Here is a 23,474-nt window from a genome sequence, read left to right as displayed (position 1 = left end):
CTTGAAGGACCCCCCCCTTCCTGTGACCTCCACTGCTGTGGGAGTCTGGAGCCTCCCGGCCCCTCTTTCCTTGGAAGACAACGCGAGGCCAGCTGAACCAGGGCTATTTATTGGGTGGCTATAATTTAGAGGGGGCACCGGTGCGAGAGAGCGGCTGTGCTACGTGCCTGGCTGGTGGGGAGAGTCTTGTTCCCGCTGCGGCTGCATCCTCAGCTCTTCGTCCAGCCGCTCCTTGGCTCTCACCACCTGCAGGGCAGAGGGTTGGCACCGGTGGCAGGGAGCCCACCCACCCACCTATTTGGCAGGCAGCCAGCAGAGGGCAGCACCCCCCCCCATTAAGAGGAGCCTGGGCAGGTGGCAGGGGGGGGCAGCGAAAACCCCACAGGCAGCCCCCCCACACACACGTGAATCTGGAAGACTTCAAAGTGCTGTGCCAGAAAAAAGGGGGCGGGGGGACCGGAGCGATGCCTTTGATCTGAAGCTCCGGCCGTTGTCAAAGAGCCGCGAAGCTCCAGCGGGCACTGTCTCCCTCCTCCTCCTCCTCCTCCCGGGCGGCCAGGCGGTCGGACTCACCTTGGACTGCAGGTAAAAGGAGCCGCCCACGGACCTGTCGTTCACCTTAAAGAGATGCTCGTAATTCTGCCGAAGAAAAGCAGACACGGCCGGGTGAGACCCCTGGGCGGCCGCTGCCCGAGAGCCCGCGGGGCCGGGAAGGCCGCCCACCTTCTGGATCTCCTCCGGGTCGAGCGCGGAGACGTTGAGGATCTGCTGGGCTTCCTGCAGGCTGATCCCGGAGAGGCTGGAGGCCGCCCACGACTGAGCGCCGGTCCGCCCGCGCGTCTCGGCCGCCGCCTGGCTGGCTGCTCGGGGACAAGGCGCCTCCGCTCAGCCCCGACCACCAGGCCCGACCGCCCAGGCCCCACCACAGCCCCGCCGCCCGCCCGCCTCACCTGCGAACTCCTGCCGCAGCGCGCGGGCGAAGGCCCGGCCCACCACCTGGGCGCCCACCAGCACGATCTGCACCAGGTACTTGGCCTGCGGGGGAGACACCGGCGCTCACGCCCACCGCCCCCTCTCCCTCCGCCCGCTCCGCCCGCTCCGCCCGCTCACCATGCCCGCCGCGGGAGGCAGCGCCGCTCGCAAGGCCCGCAAGAGAGTACGGCCGGAAGGACCGGCTCGTCGCCCCGGAAGCAGCCGTGGGGGAGCGCCGTACGGCCAGAGCGGCCCGTGAGGCGGCGCACGCGAGGGCGACTCCAGCGGCAGCCTCGGGTACTGCGCACCCACTTCGCGCTTTACGTTCGCGGCAGGCACCGTCGAAAGCTTCGGGCCGGCCGGTGCCGGGGGGAGGTTTTGCCAGGCGAGAGCCCGGGCTCTTCAGCCGCCAGGAAGGTGGGCCCCGAGTTGCGCCCAGCCCTCCCGCGGAAGGGACGGGACTTCCCTTGAGCACGCTTTGGCAGGAGCTGCAGCCGCGGACCCGCCCTGGTGCCCCCCCCGAAAGGGCCCTCTGCCTCCTCCCCACACACAGGCCCGCGGCCCTCGGGAAGGCTGCCCCGGGGGGGGCGAGAAGCTGCCCAAGAGCCCCCGTGTAACTCTGCCCCCCACCCACCCCCGCAGGAGGGAGCCGACGCCGCGGAGGGTCCTTGGGAAGAGGCAGCCCGGGCCCGCATCCTTCTGGCCGGGGAGACGCCCCCGAGGAGAAGGAATAAAGACACCGGAGACAGCAGAGCGGCAGGAAGGGGGGTTCGTGTTAGGGCCCAGCAAGAGGGAATCAGCGGGAGAAAGGCGCTTCCTCCCGGGGAGGCCGTGCGGCCTGGAATGTGGCTTGCAGCTGGTCCTCTGTCCGTCCGTCCATCCTGAGCGCTTCTGGGCAGCCGGCCGAGGAAGGTCTTTGCACAGCCTGAGGTGGCACATGAAGGCTCCTGCCAGGGACAGGCTCCGGTCGTGGCTCCTCCGCTGGTAAACAGGTGGCCCAAGTCCCCATTCCAGCAGGAGATGGCAACTGGCAGGGAGCAGCCAGAGTCCGGTGCCTCCTTCCATCCTTCCCACCGCCTGCAACTAGTCCTACGGAGCAATCCGAGATGGGTCATCTGGGGGGGGCAGCTCTCTGGCCACGGCCAGGCTGCCCCCCCCTCCCAAGAGTGTGACCCTCCCAGCGCTGCTCTTACCCACTCCTCCTCATCCACGCCCTCAAAGGAGTCCTGCGGGAGGGGGTCATCTCGGTTCCCCAGCTTGGCCACCATGGCACTGAGCAGCTGCAGAGAATGGGCGTTAGTTGGGGGGGGCTCTTCACCCCAAAGCAGAGGGGCCGCCCCTCCCGCCCTGGTGAGCGGCTCACCTCCTCTTTCTTCTGCTGGTCAGACTTCTCTTCCAGGTAGACCGAGGAGGGCAGGTATTTCCGACTGGGGGCTTCCTTGGGCGCTTGGCTGACTGGGGGGGGGAGGGGAAGGCAGCAGAAGCCCCTGAGTCTCTCAGGCCCACTCACCTCCTGCAGCCCCTCCCCCCCAGCTCAGCCCCCACCTCCCGCTGACCTGCTCTCATGTCCTTGGGTTGCAGGCTGATGCTTTGCTGCTGCGTGTTGGCGCCTTTCAACCAGGCTGTGGCCGACAGGGCCGGTTCCCACCAGACCCGCGTGGCGGGGAAAAGGTCGTCCTGGAAGAATTCTTTCTATGGGAAGGAAATGGCCCGTGGCGGGTGAGGGGCTGGGCATGGAAAGGCCCTGGACTGGGGGTGGAGGCATTGAATTGGGGGCCTCCCCTGAAGAAAGCTGCTGGGCAGCTGCTGGAGACAAGGGTGGGCCCTGGCACAGACCACCGGTCTGGCTAAAGATAAGGAAAAGGCCCCCTTCCCCCTACGAGCCTTTTCGGGGGGTTGGAGCAAATAAATGGACATGTAAATAACACGACTGACTCACTCAACTGAAGGTGGCCAATCGCAGTGTGGACTGAGGGTTCTCAGCAACACACACACACACACACACACACACACACACACACAGAGCTCCAAAAGACCAGGCTTGGTGTCAGTGCTGAAACCCACATTTTTGGATTCCATGGCTGGGTGGGTGGGAGGGGCAGGGGGAGGAAGGAGGCTGCAAAACCCCCATTCCCTCCCCTCTCTGGGGTCAGCCAGTTCTTCAAACTACTTGAAATTTCTGGTACCGGTTCTCCAGAACCTGCTGTGTTTCCCCCCTGCTTGCAGTTCTACCTTGACTCTGGGGACCCGGAAGGCCACTGGCTCAATGGACGTCTGCCGGAGGCGCAGTGCCCGGGCAACTTCGACCTCCCGCACATCACATGCCGTCTTTGCCAGGAAGTGAAATCCCTGGAGCCGCCACGAGAGAGAGAGAGAGAGAGAGAGAGAGAGAGAGAGAGAGAGAGAGAGAGAGAGAGAGAGAGAGAGAGAGAGAGACTCAGTTCTGCCTCGTTGTCCTGCAAGGAACCGCAACCCCCCAAGCAGCACCCCAGAGCTCTTGCAAAAACTCTTCTCCTCGGATGCTCTGGCCCTGGATGGCCACCAGAGGGCAGCCTCAGACCCCCTAATGCTGATGGGTGGGGGGGCACAGGAAGAGGCCTCCAGGTGGCCAGGTAGGTCAACAGGCATTGAGGGGAGAGCAGCCCTACAGCTCTTCCCATCCACAGATGCCATGCCAGCCCCTAGCAGGACCCCCACCCCTGGCTGCCAAAGTCTCCAGCCTGAAAAACTTCTCAGCCTCCCAGGGCTCTTCCTCTGCGTCTCTGTCCCAGCAGCTGCCTCACCTTGTGGGGGTCGCAGGAGATGAAGCTGTTGCACTCCAGGAAGAAGGGGGCCTCCGGGACCACCTCGTAGACAAAGACCCTGGTGTCGCCCTGAGCTCCCGGGAGAGAGAAGCATAGAAACATAGAAACATAGAAGTCTGGTGGCAGAAAAAGACCTCATGATCCATCTAGTCTGCCCTTATACTATTTTCTGTATTTTATCTTAGGATGGATATATGTTTATCCCAGGCATGTTTAAATTCAGTTACTGTGGATTTATCTACCACATCTGCTGGAAGTTTGTTCCAAGGATCTACTACTCTTTCAGTAAAATAATATTTTCTCATGTTGCTTTTGATCTTTCCCCCAACTAACTTCAGATTGTGTCCCCTTGTTCTTGTATTCACTTTCCTATTAAAAACACTTCCCTCCTGGACCTTATTTAACCCTTTAATATATTTAAATGTTTCGATCATGTCCCCCCTTTTCCTTCTGTCCTCCAGAAGCGGTAGAAGGCTCCTGCCCCGGCCTTCTTTGGAGAGCGCCTGGCCAGACCGGAGCCGCGGGGAGGCCCAGCCCAGCCAGGAGAGACGCACTGGAGGGGAGCTGGATCCCTGAGTGGGGAACCGGGCTCCACACCCCAGGCGCCCGGCCTGGCTGGAGGCAAAAGAAGAGCCATCGGTGTGCCCCCGCCCCCCAAGGGATGCTGCAGGGCTGATGTCGGACGGCCTGCTTTGCTGCTCTGGACATGGCCCCAGAGTTGCCGGATTCCCCCCCCCCCCGCTTGGCTCACCTTGCCCGTGAAGAAAGCCACGCTGGTGTCCATGTCATAGAAGGGGATGAGGGTGGAGGGAGAGATGTCCAGGCCGAGGGTGGCCAGAGGCCCAGCGGCCAGAGCCTCAGCCTGGTGCAAGGAGAGCTGGCGTTCACTGCGGCTGGAAGAGGAACGGGGGGGGGGGGGAGAGGGATGAGGCAGGCGAGGCAGGCTCCTGCAGGCAGTTGGGAGGCAGAGGAGGGGAGAGCTCACCTGTCGAAGCCGGAGACCAGCAGGTATTTGCTGCCACAGACCCAGGTGACACGGGCCCCTCTGCCCCCCTTCGGCCCCGGGCCCTCCTGTTAGGGAGCAAGGGAGGAGAGGCTTCAGGAAGAGGCTGTGCCATGGTGGCCCCCTTTGCCCCTCCGAGATGGAGGTGGGTGCTGCCCTTCGGAGGAGCCTGCCTGGGCTCTCACCTGCAAGGGCTGGGCAGCCTGACGAGGCTCGTACACTCGCGCTTTGCCATCCTTGCTGACGGTTGCCAGTTGGCCTCCGTTGGGGCTCCAGGCCAGGCTAAAGATCTGAAAGCAACGACAGGTCAACACTCCAGGCCGGCCGAGAGAGGCACGCGGCTCCAGGATGCCCCACCATCGCCAGGGATGCTGTATCTGGTGGGGGCCAGGTCAGCCTCGTTGCTGGCCATTCTGCAGGATACTTCTGGTTGCAACCAAGAACTTGGAGAGGCCGCTGTGCTGCCCACCTGGTCAGTGTGGCCGTGCAGCCTCAGCTCCTGCCTTCCAGTGCGCGCATCCCAGATCCGGACACTCTTGTCATAGGAAGAGGAAGCCAACACATCGGAGGCCAGCGGGTGGAACTTGATGGAGTAGATCTTCTCTGTGTGACCTGGCGTGAGAGGGAGGCAAGCCACATTCAGAGCGTCGCTGGGCTTCCTAGGCTAATTTAATTCACTTGGACTTCAGTAAGGCATTTGATAAACTAGACCATAACCTACTACGAGATAAAGTAGAAAAATGTGGGTTAGACACCAACGCCCCCAGATGGATTGAAACCTGGCTGACCAACCGCACTCAACGTGTGATCCTCAATGGACCTGCATCTACAGGGAGGGGAGTGTGGAGTGGAGTACCCCAGGCTCTGTTTTAGGCCCAGGACTCTTCAACACCTTCATCAATGACTTGGATAAAGGGGTAGATGGGGAACTCATCAAACTTGCAGATGACACCAAGCTGGCAGGAATAGCCAACACTCCAGAAGATAGGCTCAAGATACAGAAGGATCTTGACAGACTTGAACAATGGGCGCTGAAATTCAATGATGAAAAAAGTCAGGTTCTACATTTAGGCAAGAAAAACAAAGTGCACAGGTACAGTATAGGTGGCGCATTGCTCAACAATAGTGTGAGAGGGGCCTTGGAATCCTAGTTAAGTAGGAGCCAGACGTGCGCAGCAGCTGCCAAAAAAGCCAACACAGTTCTAGGCTGCATCAACAGAGGGAGAGAATCAAGATCACATGAAGGGTTAATGCCACTTTACAAGACCTTGGTAAGGCCACACTTGGAATATTGCAACCAGTTTTGGTCGCCACGATGCAAAAAGGATGTTGAGACTCTAGAAAGAGTGCGGAGAAGAGCCACAAAGAGGATGAGGGGACTGGAGGCTAAAACCTATGAAGAACAGTTGCAGGAACTGGGCATGGCTAGTTGAATGAAAAGAAGGACCAGGGGAGACAGGATAGCAGTCTTCCAATATCTCAGGGGTTGCCACAAAGAAGGAATCAAGCTATTCTCCATAGCACCTGAGGGTAGAACAAGAAGCAATGGATGGAAATTAAACCAGGAGAGAAGCAAGTTGGAACTAAGAAGAAATTTCCTGACAGTGAGAACAATTAATTGGTGGAACAGAAGTTGCCTCCAGAAGTTGTGAATGCTCTACCACTGAAAGTTTTTAAGCAGATGTTGGATAACCCCTGTCTGAAGTGGTGTAGGGTTTCCTGCCTTAGTCGGGGGTTGGACTAGAAGACCTCCAAGGTCCCTTCCAACTCTGTTGTTGTTGTGTTGTTACTTTTACACCAGTCCTGCCTCGGCCAGCCAGAGAAGGGGGAACGGGGGGGCTGACCTCTTAAGACCACTTCTGGCTCCAGCAGCTGCCTCTGCAGTCCGGTTGGCTCAACCCGCCATAGCCGAATCTTGGTGTCCTCTCCAGCTGCATCAGAGAGGGGAGAAAGAAGGAGAAGTGAAGGCCCTCTCTCTTGGGGGGCTACGGCCCAGTGGCAGCCAACCCAAAAGGCCAGGATGCAGAGGGCCCCCCGGAGAGGGGCTCCCCCCAAGACACCCGGTCCCTACCGATGGCCAGGCGTTGCTCATCAAAGGGATCCCAGCACAGATCCGAGATGGGGGGCCCGTTCTGGATGGTGGGCAGGGGGGTGTCAGGGAGCCGGCCTGGCTGAGAGAGCTGCGGAGACAGGAGGGAGGGGGAGCCATGGGTCCGATGCCCCCACCCGTCCCTCCTGGCCCTTTGCCAAGGCAGAGGAAGCCCCCTCCCCCACCCGGGGATCCATGGCCGCTGAATGTGGCCCTGGGGGTGGGGGTGGGATCTTTCACCTCCAAAATGGCCACCTGGCCACCTGCGGCAAGCAGCGGAATGGCCACGCGGTGCCGGTTGGCGCAAAAGCCATCACACTCCCCTGGCGTGGTGAGGCTCAAGCTTCGCAGGTTGGTGAAGTGGGTGGTGCGAGGCAAGACAACCCCCTCAATGTGCCGGAAGGCCGAAGCCGGGCCTGGGGACAAAGGCAGGGGGTGAGCGGACCTTCCTGGCGCCCTGCAGCATCCCCCCTCGGAGGGTCCAGCGCTGTCCCTTGGCCCCAGGCCCTTACCCAGGAGGCTCTGCAGGGACCGCTGGCTTGGGCTGGAGGAAAAGCCGCTGGTGGCCGAGAGAGACGGGCCACCGCTGGAGGGAGAGGCCAGGGAGCTGCCGGGGGAGGAAAGGCTGCTGCCCACCTAGCGGAAGCAACACCAGGGTCAGCCGGGGCAGCCAGCGGAGGGACGGGTCAGGCCCAGAGCAGTGAAGGGCCACCCCGCTGTCAGGTGCAGGGTGGATGCATTTTCCTTCAACACTCTTCGCTGGGCGCTCTGGGGTGGAGCTCAGTTTTGGCTACCCCACTGCGTTCCCCACCCGTCCAGGCAGCAGCCCCCCCTGCTGGTCAGCCGCAGCCACTCACGCTGTGGTCCGGATCCTTGGCCTGGTCCCCTGCCTGGTCCGTGGGGGCAGAGGGCGGGCGCTGGCGAGGCAGGCAGGCCGAGAGGAAGCCCTTGATGGGCCTGTGGGCAGGGTCCAGGCTGACCCTCTTCACCTGCAGCGGGAGAGGAAGGCTCAGCCCCTGCCAGGGAAGCCCAGGAGGGGGCCGCTGTGGGGCAGGACAAGCCGGGGCGGGAGAGGTTTTCCGTGGGGCCGGCCGGCTGCTTTGATGGCGGTCAGCTCGACAAGCTGCCACTGAGCCCAGCCCTCGGACAGTCCCGGACAATCCCGGGGCGTCTCCGCCCTCCTCACCTGCGTGTTGTCCCCAGCCCACCAGGCCCGAGCAGAGGCCGCCGGGACGCTTCCGGGACAGTCCGGGAACAAGTCTTTCTGGAACTCCCGCGTGGCCTGCAAGAGAGGCTGGGGGTGAGCGAGGCCCCCCCACCTCCCTCCCCCCCGGGCAGCTGGGCCGGCTGACCTTCCTGGGCACCAGGTAGCTGATGGGCACAACAGCGGAGTCACTCAGCTGCAGGACCTTCAGCACCTCGCAGGCCACCACGTCCAGGGCCGGTCTGGGCAGCTGGGCCACCCCCTGCGTCCGTGTCTCCAGGAAGCACTGGTGGACTGGGCAGAGCCACAACGGGGTTGGAGGGGCGCCCGACTCCCAGGGGGGCCCCCAAAGCAAGAGGGGGGAGGGGGAAACTCACCATGGGCCACGGCCGGCTGTGCAGGCTGCACCTCGTAGCAGAAGAGCCCCGTCTCCCCCTGGAAGAGAAGCGCTGGCTGAGAAGCGCTGTTGCAGGGGCCCCCCCTCGCCCCACCATGAGGCCGGCCCCACTCACCTTCCCAGCCAGGACGAGGAGGCCCGAGCCAGGCTCAAAGAGCGGGATGAGAGGCCTGCGAGGAGGAGGAGAGAAAGAGCCCTGTTGGAGACCCCCGCTCTCCAGCAGCCCCACTTCCCCCAGAAGACCCCCCCCCCGACCCTGGAGAAGAGCCTCCCCGGAGCCCTCCAGAGCAGGAGCTGCAGCTCCCGTGAAGCAAGGGGGAGCGCGACCTTCCCCTCTTCTCAGGTGTGGGGGGGCGAGGGGGCCCTGGCAGCTCCTGCTTCCTCCTCACTGGGGGTCCTAACCTTGGGAGCCTCGGTCAGGGGCCCTGCCCCGGGGGGCTGCAGTGAGCCCAAGGGACTCTCTTCCCCAGGGGCTCTGTGTGTGTGTGTGTGTGTGTAGGGAGGGCATTGGGGGGGGGAAGCGCAGTGGGGTAATGAAAACAGAGCTGCACCCCAGAGCCCCCAATTTGCCCTGAAAGATGTTGGAAGAAAATGCATAAGCCACGGCCACAGTGTGGTAGCCAAACTTTTGGTAGCCCTTCTCTGGGGGGGGGGGCAATGTTGGCAGCTTCAGTGAAGCAGGGGAGGTGAAGTGCCGGTGCCTGGAGGCTGTGAGGGTCAATGGGACAAGGCCGAGTGGCGGTGGGCATTTCCTGTCCTAGGAGGGTCCACAACATGGGTGTCCTCCTGGACCCACGGCTGAGTCTTGACCATCCCCTTTCAGCTGTGGCCAGGAGGGCCTTCGCCCAGGTTTGCCTGGTTCACCGGCTGCGGCCCTTCTTGGACCCAGAGGCTCTGCGCAGTCACTCAGGCCCTCATCCTTTCTGGATTGCTGCAATGCGCTCTACGTGGGGCTCCCCTTGGAGACTGTTGGAGACTGCAGGTGGTCCAGGGCTGGTTTTTATAGAAATGGGTTTTACCAGGGTTAATTTTTTAGAGATTATAGTCAACTTCTTTTTATTGCCGTAACTTTTTGTATGGGATTGTGTTGCCCGAGTCCTTCCGGGTTGGGCGGCAGAGAAGCCAAAACTCCCCTGCCGGCGGAGGGGGGGGGAGGTGTGGGGCCGGAGCTCTCCAAGCGGCGCGCCCAGCCCGGCCCCGCCGGCTCCCCAAACAGGCCCAGCAGGTCTGGCAAGCCGCCTCCTTGCGGGCGGCCGCCTGACGGGCCGTCGGGGGAGGCCGGCACGAGCCGGAGACGGGCGTCCGCGGTGGGTCATGGCCGCGCCTCCCCTCCTGCCAGGCCGAAGTCGGGGGGCGGCGACATGCGAGGCCGGGCGGTCCGAGGGCAGCGGGAGGGGCGGGGCAGGCGCGGCGAGGGGGTGGTCCTCCCTCCCGGGTTCCCCAACCAATCGGCACCCGCCGAGCGCTGAAACCCGAGTCAGCGGGGCTGCGGCCAGCCCGGAGCGGAGGAGGCGGGCGGGCGGGGACAGCGCTTCCCGGAGCCCCGATGGAGCGGCCGCCGCCGCCGCAGCAGCCCCGACGCGCTGCGCGCTAGCAGCCCCCGCCCTGCCTCGTCGCGGGGCGCCCGGCCGGTAAGTGCCCGCGGGGGACGGGGGTCTCGCGGGAGGCGCAGGGACGCCCCCGTCCTCTTGACTTGAGGCGCTGGGCTGAGCTCGGGCTGCGTGCCGCCGTTGGGAAGTCGCTGCCCTTTCGGGAGAGGCCCCCGCGACGGCTCTGCGGCCGGGCCAGCCGGACGGCTCGGAACCTGTGCAAAAGGCCCTTCCAGGCGGGGGCCACAGCAGATACCCGGCGGCTCCAGAGCTTCTCCGGCCGACGGGAGCCGGCAAAGTGCGTGTCCCGCGCGGGAGACTCTCCCCCTGCCCGGCTCCATCCCAGAATACCCCCCCCCCAAAGACCCCGGAGCAGCAGCGCACAAACGCCCGGGGTGGGGGTGAAATCTTGGCTCTCCCCACACAATCCCTCCCCCCCCCAGGGCAGAGATGGAAGTGAAGCGGTTGGGCTGCTCCCCCTCCCTCTGCTCAGTAGCTCGGCTGGGCATCTGTCCGGGAAGGCTGCCCGAGTCTTGGCCGGCCAGCCGTGGACCCCTGAGGGCCCCTTCCTCCAGTTCTTCAGGGCTGGGGAGGCACCTGGACCCCCACCAGGCCCCCTCCTCAAGCAACTGCCAGGAGACCAGTCTTCCCTGGAGAGGGGGGGCACTAGGGAGCTCAGGTAGAGGCTGAGGCTTCCGGGCCTGGGAGGGGGGGCTGGCCTCGGGGCTCTTGGAGTGGGGCCAGCCCAACCGGGCCCCTCTGACACTGGGGGGGGGGCAGCTGCCCCTTCCAGGGAACAGACGGGATCCTGCCTGCTAGACCAGCCTGAGGTGCCAGGGGTCAAGCGGGGAGCCTTCCTTGGCCAACAGACCCTTTGCATTTCTGGAGAAAGGGGCTCCCAGGGCTACACGCAGTGGGGGGGGGGGTCAGGAGGGGTGTGCACACGGGGCTGGGCTTCCTCATGACTGAGCAGCCACATTGGCCCAGAGGGGTCCAGCTGGGACCCCCTGTGTGCCTTGGGGCTCGGCCCACCCCTCAGGGCGGCAGGGGAGCCTCTGGCCAGGATGGGCTGGGGAGGGGGCACCAGAGCACCTCTCACCCTGCGGAGCTCTCTCTGGGAGCCCAGGGGAGGGTCTCAAGGGAGGGGTGGGCAGAAGGCCCCCAGCAGCCCCTGAGCCCTAGCTGCTGGCTCTTCCCCCCCAAGGATCTCGGGGGCAGCTGGGGGGGGCGCAGGAATGCAGCGCCTGGGAAGGGGAGGGGGAGGCTGCCAAGTCCTCCAAGGGGGCAGAAAGGCCCATGGGAAGGGAAGGGGGGTGGGTAGCAGACTTGCCCCCCAGGGGAGGGGGCTGGCACCACCCAGGCCATGCTATGGCAAGGGGGGGCATCTCAGGTGTTGGGAGGGGGGAGCACAGATATCGGGGATCTCCCCTCACCCCCTCCACCTGGTTCCAGCCTTCAGCTGGAGGGGGGGCAGCCAGCCCAAGGCTCCTCAACCCCAGCTGGGCTGAGCCCCTCCCACCCTCACTGCAAGGGGGGCACTTGCAAGGAGCCCCCCCCGGCCCCAGAGTCCCAGCCAAGCGGGGGCCGCTCTCCCCTCCCCCTGTGCCCCAGGGCTGCCACCCAACCTGCCCGGCTGCTGGCAGGGAATGGAACTGGGGCAGCTCCTCCCCAGCCTAATTAGGGGTTGCGCCTGGGCCCGGCTGATGACAGGCCCCAAGGCCCAGCCCAAGCGCAGGCGGGGACGTGGGGGCTCATGGGGGCCCCATAGCCCTGAAGGGAGGGGGGGTGCTTGGGCTGGGGGGAGGCAGAGGCAGCCTGCAGGAGGGGGAGGGGGGAGCCTGAGCTTGTCGGTTCTCAGCCGGTTCTCCTTTCCCTCCCCCTGTCCCTCCTCCCCATCTGAAGGCTCCGCAGAGCCCCTCCGCCCTGTGCCGGGAGGGGGGGAAGGATCCTCCGATCTGGGGAGGGAGGAGCAGATGTGGGGGGCTGGCCCTCCAGCTGCTGTGGGGGCTCCAGGGCTTGGCCGCTTCCCTCCAGCCACAACCCGCCTACCTGGGGCCAGCGTGTCCCGCGGCTTCCCCTCCCCGCTCAGGGCTGGCTCCAGGCACGGCTGCTGTGGGTCAAGGAGCCTCTGATGCCTTGCCAGCTGCCCCACGCCTGGTGCTTTTCTTAGCCGGAGCCTGTGGGGAGCCTGCCTGCCTTCCGAGCAGCATCTTGGGACCAGATGGCTCCCGGGCCTTATGGGGGTGGAAGGAGCCAGGCCTCCCCATAGGCCATGGGGGGCCACAGGCTGCTCCTTGGCTGCCCACCCCCGGAGATGGCAGGCAGGCAGGCGGGGGGGGGGAGCGGAGGGGGCATCCTTAGGCCCAGTACCTCCAGCAGCGGCCCTGAGCCTTTCTCCCGGCCCACAAGGGCTGGCGGGCAGCCGAGGAAATTGCCCCAGAGGTGGGTGGACGGCGCCAGAATCCATGCCGCCCTCATCAGGTGTGGGGCTTCCCAAGAGGGGGTCGAGCCCAGAGGTCCCTGGGGGTGGGGCTCCAAGGCCTGGAGGGGCCGGGGCAGAGGGCCGGGCGGGGGCTCAGCCTCTCCAAGGGCAGGGGGGCCTCTCCTCCTCCCTCGCTTTGCAGCCGGACTCACCGCCCTCCCCCTCCCCCAGCTGCACATTCCAGAGTGGGTCACCTGGGGAGCGGCAGCCTCTCCAGCAGCCCCTCAGCCAAAGTTCATCATCTCACTTATTAAACGAGGCGACAGACGACCTGCCTGGGACTGCACGCTGGGGGGGGGGGGCAGGCAGGGGTTGGGGGCCCACCTCGCCTTCCCCAAGCCAGGCTGCCCATCCTTGCCAGGGGGGAGGTCTCGGTGTGTGCTTGGACAATGTCGGTGCCTCCTTTCCTGGCTTTCCATAAAATCCCAATCAGACCGCTCCCCACACACTTGGAGGGCCTTGGAGGGGTCAGTTGCCCCAAAGTGGCAGTGGGGGGTGGGTGGAGAGTGTTTCTTTGGCATACAAATCCAGTTAAACCTCTCATCTCCAAAAGTCTGCCCAGCAGCTGCCCCTCCTGCAGAGGGCTGCCCCCACCTCTTGGCCCTCCCAGCTTGACCCCTGGGGATGGCCGGATGCTGGCCGGACCAAAGGGAACCCGCTCCCATTCCGGCTGATCCCTGAGAAGGTGCAGCGACTGAGCCGTGAGGTGGTGGGGTGTAAAAGCCAGGATTGCCCCCCAAGAGAGCTCTGGTGTGGGGCCAACATCCAGAAGGCCTGGTGCAAGGAGGAAAGCCTGGGGGGCCCCACGGGAGGGGTTCTGGGACTGACCCCCCCTTCCACTCTGCCTTTCTGTCTGCAGAAGTGCCGCCATGAGGCTCCCCCTGGTCTGGGTGCTGCTGCTTCTCCCGGCCAGAAGCCTCGCCCAGGGCTGCCCAGCCGACTGCCAGTGCAACCAGCCGCGGACGGTCTTCTGCATCGCCAGGAGCAGCCCTGCCGTCCCTCCGGGGCTGCCGCCAGACACGGCCCACCTGTACCTGTTTGAAGGCGGCCTCCGGGCCCTGAGCCAGGACAGTTTTGCCGGACTCCCCGGCCTCCGGCTCCTGGACCTCTCCCAGAACCTCCTGGCCAGCCTGCCGCGCGACGTCTTCCAGCCGCTGCCAGGCCTCCGCAATCTCGACCTCTCTTCCAACCAGCTGCAGGAGGTCACCAACGAGAGCTTCCACGGGCTGCGCCTGCTGGAGCGCCTCTACCTGGACCGGAACCAGCTCCGCAGCATCCACCCAGCCGCCTTTGACTCGCTGGAGAGCCTCCTGGAGCTGAAGCTGCAGGACAACCACCTGCAGGCGGTGCCGCCCCTCAACTTGCCCGCCCTCCTGCTCCTGGACATCAGCCGGAACCAGATCGCGGCCCTCGAGGCGGGCACCCTCCGCGCCCGGAGCCTGGAGTCCCTGAGGATGGCGGGGCTGGGGCTGGGCCGCCTGGACGAGGAGCTCCTGCGTGGCCTGCGCAACCTGCATGAGCTGGACGTCTCGGACAACCGGCTGGCCGGAGTGCCCGGGGTGCTGAGGGAGCTGCCGGGGCTCACCCGACTCAGCCTCGCCGGGAACGGCCTGATCTCGCAGCTGCAGGCGGAGGACTTCCAGCAGCTCCGGCAGCTGCAGGAGCTGGACATCAGCCGCCTCAGCCTCAACGGGCTCCCCTGGGACTTCTTTGCCTCCTTCCCCAGGCTCAGCGGGGTCACCGCAGCCGAGAACCCCTTCAACTGCGTCTGCCCCATGAGCTGGATCGTCCGCTGGTCCCAGCTGAGCCAAGCCTCCCTCCGCCGGCCAGAAGAGACTCGCTGCCACTTCCCCCCCAAGAACGCAGGCCGCCTGCTCCAGCAGCTGGACTACGCAGACTTTGGCTGCCCCATCACCACCACCACCAGCACCGCTGCCGCCACCACCACTGGCCCTCTGAGCGCGACCAGCCCCAAACTCCCCAGCCCCCTTCCCAGCAGCAGGCCTTCCCCCCCACTGCCCGGCCCCACCCACCCCACCGCCACGGCCCCGCCCACCCCAGAGTACTGGCCAAGCCCCGAGGCACAGCTTTGCCCACCACACACCTGCCTCAACGGGGGCCTGTGCCAGCCGGGCCCCGGCCGCCAGCCGGAGTGCCGCTGCCCCCTGGGCTTCACCGGGCTGTACTGCGAGCTGGGCGGGGGGGAGGCGACCTCCCCCACAGAGCCCGCCCAGGCCACGCAAATAGCCGTCAGGCACGTGGGCAGCACTTCTATCCAAGTGGCCCTGCAGAACTACATCCGCTCCAAGCCGCAGCTCAAGGGCATCCGCCTGACCTACTGGAACCGCTCAGGCCCAGACAAGCGGCCCGTCACCCTCAGCCTGCCAGCCACCTTGCCGGAATACACTGTGCGGGCCCTGAAGCCCAACTCCTCCTATCACATCTGCGTTGGGGCCTTGGGCGACAAGGCCCTGCAGGAGGAGCTCTGCGTGGAGGCCCACACGCTGCACCCAACCCGCCAGCAGCACGCCCCCGTCACCCAGGGCAAGGGCCCCGACCTGCCCCTAGTGGTGGCACCTTCCGTGGCTGCTGTGCTGCTCCTGCTAGGGGTAGCGGCCGGCAGCTCCTACTACGCACGTCAGCGCAGGCGGCAGAGGAAGGCCCTGGCAGCCCCCGGCCCCTTAGAGCTGGAGGGGGTGGTGGCATGTGGGGAGAGTCCCAAGACTGCGGCGTCTCTCGGCCTGGAATATGAGGTGCCCCTCATGCAGCCCCACTTCACCGGCCCTGCCCCGTCTCCGGCCCTGGGCCCTTCCCACTTCTAGGGAGGACAAAGGAGGGCGGTGGGTGGGTGCTTCCTGGGGTTCCGCCTGGACAGTGCCCAGGGAGGGGCCCTCTCCCACAGCAAGGGGACCCCAAGGGCCGAGGGCAGCCCTTGCCCTACAGACCTGCGGGGAGGGGGCGGCTGTAAATAAAGCACAGGGAGGAGCCGAGCCTCTTCCATAAACCGAGGAGGAGGAGGAGGAGGAGGCCACGTCCTCCGGGCATCCCAGCGGCCCCACCCTGGAGGTGTCCCCTGCCTGGCCCCTTTCCTCCTGGACAGTCACTTTCTTAACAGACTGGTGTTTTGTAAAATCAGATGATAAATGCTTTTGTACCAAAATAAGTTTTGTGCAAGTCACAAATGCGTTTGTAGAGAAATGTGTGAGCAGGAGCGCGCAATGCAAGGGGGAGGGCAGAGGATGTGCTGGGAGACCCCCTGCACACCCCCAGGCCTCTGCGGGCAGTGCCAGCCTTCGGAGCTGCAGCCCTGGGGGCCAAAGGGCTCCCCCCACACACAAGGCCTTTCCCAAGTAGCTGGAAAGAGGCGGCGGGAAGCCCAGGCCAGGCAGGCCAATGAGGCCGCTTGGACTTCATGCTTGGCCGAAACACATGGTTGGATCCACAAAAGGCAGGAAGCCAGGAGGGGGCCACGTGGCTGGGCCTGATCCAGTCTGGCACAGAAGAGCCACGGTCGGCGTCCACAGGAACAGTCAAGGAGCCACATTCAGACCACCAAAAGTGAACAGAAATTTAGCACCAGCCCCCGGAGCAGGCCAAGGCGAGGTCTCAGGGCTGCCCTGCCACTCCCAGAGGAGCCCCAGCCCTTAAACAGCCCCCCCTCACTGTCCCCCCAACTCCAGCCTGACGGGGCTGCTCTGGCCTCCTACCAGCCCCCCCCCCCCAGCAGCGTCACCCGCAGCTCTGCTCCAGCCAAGCCTCAGCGGTGTTTACACAGCTGCCTTTGCCTGGCCGGCCTTGGGTCCCGCCAGCTTCTCCCCCCATTAGGGGATGCGCCTGGCATTCAGGCTGAGCCCGGACCTGCAGCTGCAACACGGCTCTCTCCTCAAGACGGCCGGAGGTGGCACTTGCACTCGGCACGCCGGATGTCAGCCCGATGACCGGACGCAGAGTGCCAACCACGGCTGCTGGGCTGGAGCTCCAGGGGATGCAGACAGTTGGGTGCAGTCGGTAAATTGGGGCTCGTTCCCCAAGGGCTCCTGTGCTGGGGAGCCAAAAGGAAATCCCCTTCCCCTTGTCCCCCAAGCCCCACCCCTCCTGCACAGCCCGGCCACTCTCCCTGCACCTCGGGCGGATTCTCTCCAGGGAGCCGCTGGCTGGTTGGGCCAGAGAGGCCTCGAGAGGAGGGGGGCCATGGGAGCCCAAAGCAAGCAAGCGGGAGGAGAAGGCCCTGCTGCTCTGAGGGGGGGCTCCGGGCGGGGGTCCTAAAGAGGCCGGGGCCCATCTGCACTCACCACCTCCAGGGCGGCCCCTCAGCTGCCCCAGGCAGACCTGGGCAAGGGGCCACCTCACAGCCCAGGCAGCCAAAGGGGAAGACGCCCACTCCCTCCGCGTGGCACCTGCAGGCCGAGCCAACGCAGCCCTGGGGAGGATCCCCAAAGCCGCAGGGAAGCAGCCCCCTTGGGAGCTCCAGCTGGCTCAGAGTGCAGCCCCCCCTTCATTGGCAGGACCAGCCCCCCAGCCCCCCCAGCCAGCAGTCGGGCAGCAGAGGGCAGCCCGTTCCAGGAAGGGGGCCAGGCACCAAAGCCGGACTGCCCCTCAGGGCCGGGAATCAGCTGGACGGTCCCCAGAGGGAGGCCGGAGGGAAAGAGGGCGGCACCCACAGGAACGGGCTGACCCACTGAATGGGCCCTTTGTCAGCTCCAGCAGCCGGTTCAAATTAACTGCGCAGATTCCTGCAAAAACGGCTGCTGAGCAAATATTTTCCTTGTGAGCCACGTGGATTTTCCGACCGCAGCCGAGAGGAGAAAGAGGGGGGGGGGGCTGTGTGTGTGAGGCAGGCAGCAGCCCTCTGGCCAAGCCAAGCCCGGCCCACCCGGGGGGAGGAGGAGGGGGGCTCCTGGCCAGCTTCTCCGGGCTTGGAAGGCAGGGGGCTCACAGCTCACCCGGGGGGGGAGGAAAGGGCCGACTCTGCAGCCCCCCAAGGACTGGGAGGGCCGGGGTTACAGCTCCTCATCCCTATGGGGCTTGGTCGCAGAGGCTTCCTCTGGAAAGCCCCCCCCAAGAAGGCTCCCCCTGGAAGCCGGGGGGGGGGGGACCAGACCAGCCACTCAGAGACCCCGAGGGAAGCGGCTGAGACCCTCCAGGATGGCCGGGACACAGAGCCTGCCCAGACGCGCTTCCTCCTCCCGGTCAGACGAGGCTCAGCCCCAGCACAGCCTCTCGGGCCAGGCCAGGCGGGAAGAGGACGGAGGGAAAGCGGGTGGGAGCAACTCCGCCAGGCAGCTTTCATGGCTTCTGCCGAATGCAGCGGGCAAGGCAGGCGGGGGAGGGGGACGACGAGGCTGCTCTGACCTGCCCAGCAGCCCTTCCTCGGAGGGGGCCACGCTAAGCCCCCGCATTCCCTGCACCGCCTTCTTCCCAGATCTCCTGAGCAACGGGGCCTGCTTCCCTGCTGCCCCCTGCAGAGCTAATGTGCCATTCGCGGAAGCTTCCCCGTTCCCAGAGTTGCCCTGGGAACCGGACAGCGGGCTGCTGGCACTAAGGGCCGGAGGGCAGAGAGGAGCTGGGTGGGCAGAGGGGCAGCTCCCCTCTGGGCTCAGCCGTGGAAGCAGGACCAGCTCAACTCCCCACTTGGGGGGGGCATGTGGGGAGGTGGGGAGAAGCCTGGCCCAGCCACCTCTCAGTTTCCAAGGGGAGGGGAGGGGCGGGAAAGAAGGGGGGGCACAGATAAGCGGCCCCCAGCACCTCCACGCATTCCTTGGCAGAGTGACCACAGGCAGCCAGCGCGTAGGCGCCACTCGACCCCTCCCGCCGTGCTGGCAGCCGCCCTCTTGCAGTATCCAAGGAAACCGGCCCCCACCAGGAAGCGGTGCCTCCCCCGCCCGAGTTGCTGCAAGGATGTCCCCCCCCCAAGAGAGCTACTTGGGGACCCCGGAGGTCTGGGCAGAGTCCTGCACGTGGCCTGGGGGGGGGGTCCCAGCAGTCACAATACCCACAAGGTGGCTCCCCACCCATTGCCCCTCCCTTGGGATAAGTGGGCCCAGGTCTAGGGGCTACTTTGAGCAAGTCCCACCCCACCACCCCCGTTGGTGCAGCTGTGCCTGCAAGGGCCAATCCCGGCAGGTGGGGAGGATCCCCCCCCCGCCACTTCAGCCCCTCCTACCGGCAGCTGTGGCCCCCTTACCTGGGAGAGGCGTCCAGGGTGAGGGAGGTCAGGGGGCTGCCCAGCTGGCGGCTGTCCCAGAGGCTCACTTCCCGCTCCATCACCTGGAAGGCAGGCCAGGCTGTGTGGGGCTGCCTTGGGGGGAGGTGTCCCAGAGCCCCCCTCGAGCCCCCCGGCCCCCCTGCAGGAGAGGCAGATGGAAGCGCACCTGGTTGGAGCCCACGGAGAGGAAGCAGCCGTCCGCATTCACCCACAGCAGATGGGTCTCCCTGCCCCCCGCATGGGCCAGGAGGGTCTGTGGGGAGAAGACCAAGAGTTGGGGGGGGCTACCTCCCAGATGCCTCCTAGTGGGGGGGGGGAGGCAGAAGGAGACTTTGGAATGGGGCACCCCTCATCCCTCCAGGGGTCATCACGGCCTCCGTCCAGTCTGCAGGCGGGGGGGGAGGGTTCTGGTGTGGGGCAGGGCCCACAAAGCCCCCCCTCCCGCACTTGAGCTGCCTTTGCAGTGCAGTTCTTGCAGGTTGCTGGGCCCTGGGCAGAATTGGTGTGGAAGGAAGTGGGGGTGCCTCCCCCCCAGTTGTCAGCTGCACCCCTGAGAGGCTGTGGGGACTTTAGGGGCAACTGGGGGGCAGCCCCACGGCAGCTCCCCTTGGCTCTCCCCCTGCTGCAGTGACCCCCAAGCAGAGCAGAGCTCCAATCCCCCTCTCCGCTGACCTCGGGGGGGCCTAGTCTGCCTGGTGCTATTTCCGGCTCTGGACCCCGGGTAGCCCCTTGCCATCTGGGAGCTGCCCCCCCCCGTTCACCCCTCCCTGCCGCCTCCTCCCCCCAAGAAGGACCCGTTGGTGTGTGTGTGTGTGGGATGGAACTGGAGGTGTGGGCACCTGCCCTCCCCCCTTGGCAGCCCCCCAGCCCCCAGCTACTGTACCTGGCAGGCCACCGACTTGGCCCGAGGGTCAAAGATGTGCAGCCTTCTGTCCTGGGGAGCAAAGGGGGGTCAGGAGGCCCAGGGGTCACCAGCTCAGCCCCATCCCAACACTCCCCCTCCCAAGCCAGGCCAGAGACGGCGGGGTGGGGAGCTAGTCCTCAAGGCTGCTGCCAGTAGGACGTGGTGGGGGGGCTGTCGGGCAGCTGTCCATGAGAGGTGGGGAAAGTGCCCCGATTGTCCCAGCAGCCTGGCCGGTGCTGGGGCAGGTGCTGCAGGGATGGGCAGGGGACCTTCTCTTTGCAGCCCCCCCCCCCCCGGGCCTCTCCCATCATGCCCCAGGCAAGAGAATGCAGTACAGGGACCGCTCTGAGGCACCTCTAGAGGGCAGCCAAGGGCAAGCGGCTGCTCATGGCCAGGGTGCCAACCCCACGGCATGGAGTAGGGCGCCCCCTGGTGCCCACCTGCACTCAAAAGCCAGGTCCTTGTTCCGGCTTCTGTTTCCGCACAGCACTCACCTGGCAAGAAGCGCCCAGGAGTGACCCGTCCGGCTTCCAGGCCAAACTTTGCACCCAGGTCACGAGTGGATCCAGCTCTGAAGGGAAGGATTAGATCACGAGGACTGTGGCTTGACCGGCAGGGGCAGTGGGGGGGGCTGGTGCTGCTTTCCAGGGAGGGGCCTACCCCCCCTCCGTCCCCCCTCCCTCCCAGCCCAGATCTCTCCCAGCCACAATTCTCCGTCCTGGTTGACTGACAAGGGGCAGGGCTTGCAGGAGATGCCGGAGGGGAAGCCTCCCACCCGCTTGGTGTGGGGGCGACCGAGCGGCTCCTTCTGGGGGGGGTGTTTCCCTCTGACTCGGAGCTTTTCCTTCCCCCTCACGTCCACATCAGGCCGGGCATGGCTCCTGTCCCTGGGCCGGGGGCTCTTGCAGGGGCCCTTGAACCCACCCAGGGTGCACCAGCTCCCTCCCCTGCAAGGCAGCAGCTTCAGCAGTTCCAAAGGTGCCCCCCCCCGCCTACTGCTGCTCCCAGGAGGAACACAGCCCCCCCGTCTCCTTCCGTCCTCTGACATCAGAAGGCGCCCACGAGGTTGCTTGGCAAGGGGCTCTCGCACCTGCCCGGCTTCTCCTGTTCTTGCGATTGCCACAGCCCCCCCCCTTCCCGACTGGAGGCCCCTCCTGGACTCTTTCCCCCAGGGAGGGGGTCTGAAAATGCAGCCCCTCAGCTCGGCTTCCACAGAAATTGGCCAGGCCCCCTGGGAGGACCATAGCTGGGGGGGGGGAGCCGGGCCAGGCGTGCGGAGGGGCTGGGGATGGGCAGAGGGAAGAGAACTGGGCAGAAGGGCCAGCTTGAGTCACGGCTGCTCCCACCCAGGGTCCCTGGAGGGCAGCGAGGGTCGTACCCGTCAGGATCTGCTGCTGCTCCACATCCCAAATCTTCACGGCCTTCCCGGCTGCACTGGCCAGGACCCCATCCGCTGTGGGGTGAAAGACCAGCGCCTGCACCGGGCCACCCTCCGGCCCCAGCACCACGTGGGGGGAAGACGAGAGGTCCTGGCCAGGCTCAAGCAGGCGCCACACCTTCACCTGCAGGACAGAGACCGCTGGCGGTGGGCAGGGCGGAGGGGAGGCCCCAGGGCCGCTTTCCCTCTGCATCCGCCCCAACTGCCCAGGAACCTCCCTGGCCGGGAGAGGGGCCCTGGGGGGCAAGCGAGGCGGCAGCGGGGGCTGCACTTACAACTCCATCGGCTGATCCGGTGGCCAGCAGCTGCTTGTCGAAGGGAGAGAAGTCGAGGTCTGTCACCACATCTGGGCGGAGGAGAGCAGAGGAGAGGGAAGGGCAGCTAAGGCTGAGGGCGCCCCCTGCAGCCACAGAGGAGGAACTGCCCCCCAGCATTGGAGCCCGGACTGGGACTGGAGGGTGGCCCTCCCTCTGCAGCCAAAGGTCCTGGGCCGAGGGGGCCTTGGGCTTCTGCTGAGGCGCAGACGAGGGGCCGCCATCCCATCTGACAGGTGCGTCAAAAGCAGCCAAGGCTGGGGGGTGTCAGAGTCACAGGCCACCCCCCTTTTCAGCAGCTGTGCCAGGGAGGGATGGCAACAGCGGAACCCAGAGCCCACAGCCGGCTTCTCCCTTCCGGGGTGCAGCGTTGTTCTTCTCCTTCTCTGCATGGGGGCCGCCCCGTCCCCCCCCAAAGGCTTCTCCCGCTCACCTGAATGGCAGCGCAAGTGGGAGATCCCCCTCCTGGTCCCTGTGGGGCTCCCCAGGGGCACAGCACCCAGCACGCCTGTCAAAAGCAGAGAAACTGCGGGAGGCCGGAGCCCTGAGCAGACCCCCCGCTTCCCGGCTTCTCCCTGTGTTGCCTTCCCCCAGGAGCTGCTGCTCTGGGCTTCTGGCCGGCGCTGGCCCATCCAAGGGGAGCCACTCCTATTGGGCCCCTGTGCCAATCCACAGCAGTTATTTGACTTGTCAAGATGGGGGGAGCAGAAGAGAAAGGAATTTCCTCCGAAGCAGCCCGACTGGGGCCGGGTGGAGGGGAGCCCACCCCTCCGCAGGGACCCCCTGCCTGGGCAAACACCCGGAGGGGGGGACGCTTGCAGACCCCTGGCCAGGCCGAAGTGGGTGGGGCTCCTCCTACCTGCCGCCTCGGTGCTGAAGGCGACCCAGAGAGTGTTGGCCTTGATGTGGGGGCTCCCCGAAGGGCAGCTGCTCTGCAGACCCCCGACCCAGTCCTGCGGCACAGAAGGGGGGAGACCTGACCAGAAGGTCCAGAAAGGGGAACCCAGGACACCCCCCCCAGTCCCCGCCAGGGCATACGGGGAGGCCGGCACAACCTCTCCGGGGTTTCCTGTCCAGGGCAGCCGCCCCCCCCCACCCCGGCCCTCCGCGGGGAAACAGAAGCCGCTAAAACGGAGCGCTTGCGAAAGTGGCGCTCCGGGCGCGGCCTCTGCAGGCGGAAGCTGGAGGGGCGAAGGCGGCTCCGCTCCCCGGCCTCTTCCGAAGCTTCGCCCGCCGCCCAGCTGAGGGCCAGGCCCCCCGACCCAGCCAGCGCGGCCGGCAGACACTCCGCCTCCAAACGGCGGCCGCTCCGAAGGCGGGAAGACACCTGCCGGCGGCCCCGGGGATGCGGCCCCTTAGCAGCGACGGAGGCGCGAGGGGGGGGGAGCCGCCTTGCTCGTCCCCCGCCGGACCGAAGCAGCGGGGCGAGGCTTCCCGGATGCTGCCCCGGGCCAGGCCTGACCGTCTTCGGGAGGCGCCCACGCGAGCGAGGCTCAGCCGGGCGGCGCCTCTGGAAGCACCGGCGTCCCTCTTGGGCGGGAAGGCTGGCCGAGGCCGAGCCGCTTCCTTCCTCCCGACGGAGCCCCAGCCCAGCGGCCGCCCCGGCAGGTGGGTGCGGCGGTCCACCGGGGAGACGACCTGCCCGCCCGCCCACCTGCTTGCGGGCCACTTTGGCCTCGGCGTGCCGGAACTTGGACGCCCTGAAGCGGCTCATGCTGTCGCCTCCGCCGCCGTCCAGCCTTGGGGCCGATTCCACGCAGGCCCCGCCCAAGCGGCCCAGCATTCCCCCGAGGGGAGGGGCCGCCCGGCCCAGCCGACGCGCAGGAAGCCGCCCCCGTGGGCCGGGGAACGGCGCGGGGACCTCCCGGGAGAGCCCGAGGGCGCCGCCTCTCCTCAGGCCCCGCGGCCGCCGGGCGTCTCTTGCGGGACCGCGCTGAGCGCCTCCGTCCCCGCCCGGCCCTCCCGCCTTTGTTCGCCTTGCCCTCCCGAGCAGCTCCCGGCTGGCGATGGGCGGGCTGCGGGACTCCGGGAGCGGCTCGCGGGCCGCGGCGGGGAGCCCAATGGCCGGGCTGC

At 66.1% G+C, this 23,474-nt stretch overlaps 2 protein-coding genes across 6 annotated transcripts; one reads left to right on the top strand and one right to left on the bottom strand.

Moving 5' to 3' along the window:
* Window positions 1–93: 93 nt before the first annotated feature.
* LOC139172409 (mitochondrial import inner membrane translocase subunit TIM16-like) lies at window positions 94–23,224 on the bottom strand. Of its 5 annotated transcripts, XM_070761528.1 has the most exons (31): window positions 23,056–23,198; window positions 22,261–22,354; window positions 21,835–21,909; window positions 21,363–21,433; window positions 21,028–21,211; window positions 20,144–20,220; window positions 19,629–19,679; window positions 18,912–18,998; window positions 18,725–18,807; window positions 8,585–8,639; window positions 8,450–8,507; window positions 8,221–8,366; window positions 8,055–8,150; window positions 7,726–7,857; window positions 7,381–7,504; window positions 7,109–7,284; window positions 6,851–6,959; window positions 6,624–6,710; window positions 5,249–5,391; window positions 4,965–5,069; window positions 4,762–4,847; window positions 4,528–4,669; window positions 3,756–3,845; window positions 3,205–3,321; window positions 2,529–2,664; window positions 2,336–2,427; window positions 2,166–2,252; window positions 951–1,035; window positions 724–860; window positions 574–639; window positions 94–246 (listed from the first exon to the last, which is right to left on the bottom strand). In XM_070761528.1, the coding sequence occupies exons 1-31, from the start codon at window positions 23,182–23,184 to the stop codon at window positions 160–162; spliced, it is 3,207 nt and encodes a 1,068-aa protein (XP_070617629.1). In that variant the 5' UTR covers window positions 23,185–23,198; the 3' UTR covers window positions 94–159. The 5 variants fall into 5 exon arrangements, with proteins under 5 accessions (XP_070617629.1, XP_070617628.1, XP_070617625.1 ...); XM_070761524.1 differs by lacking the exons at window positions 94–246; window positions 574–639; window positions 724–860; window positions 951–1,035 and adding an exon at window positions 1,728–2,061 and having other exon boundaries at window positions 23,056–23,224; XM_070761526.1 differs by lacking the exons at window positions 94–246; window positions 574–639; window positions 724–860; window positions 951–1,035 and adding an exon at window positions 1,728–2,061 and having other exon boundaries at window positions 19,629–19,674; window positions 23,056–23,142.
* Window positions 9,975–15,703, top strand: VASN (vasorin). The gene is made up of 2 exons (XM_070761531.1): window positions 9,975–10,100; window positions 13,400–15,703. Exon 2 carries the CDS (start codon window positions 13,410–13,412, stop codon window positions 15,360–15,362), a length of 1,953 nt encoding a protein of 650 aa, XP_070617632.1. The 5' UTR covers window positions 9,975–10,100; window positions 13,400–13,409; the 3' UTR covers window positions 15,363–15,703.
* Window positions 23,225–23,474: the final 250 nt, after the last annotated feature.

Source organism: Erythrolamprus reginae, chromosome 9 (assembly GCF_031021105.1).
Source record: "Erythrolamprus reginae isolate rEryReg1 chromosome 9, rEryReg1.hap1, whole genome shotgun sequence".
Classification (NCBI taxonomy): Eukaryota; Metazoa; Chordata; class Lepidosauria; order Squamata; family Dipsadidae; genus Erythrolamprus; species Erythrolamprus reginae.
The sequence above is the reverse complement of the archived record's forward strand: the minus strand, read 5'-3'. Positions and strand labels throughout refer to the sequence as shown.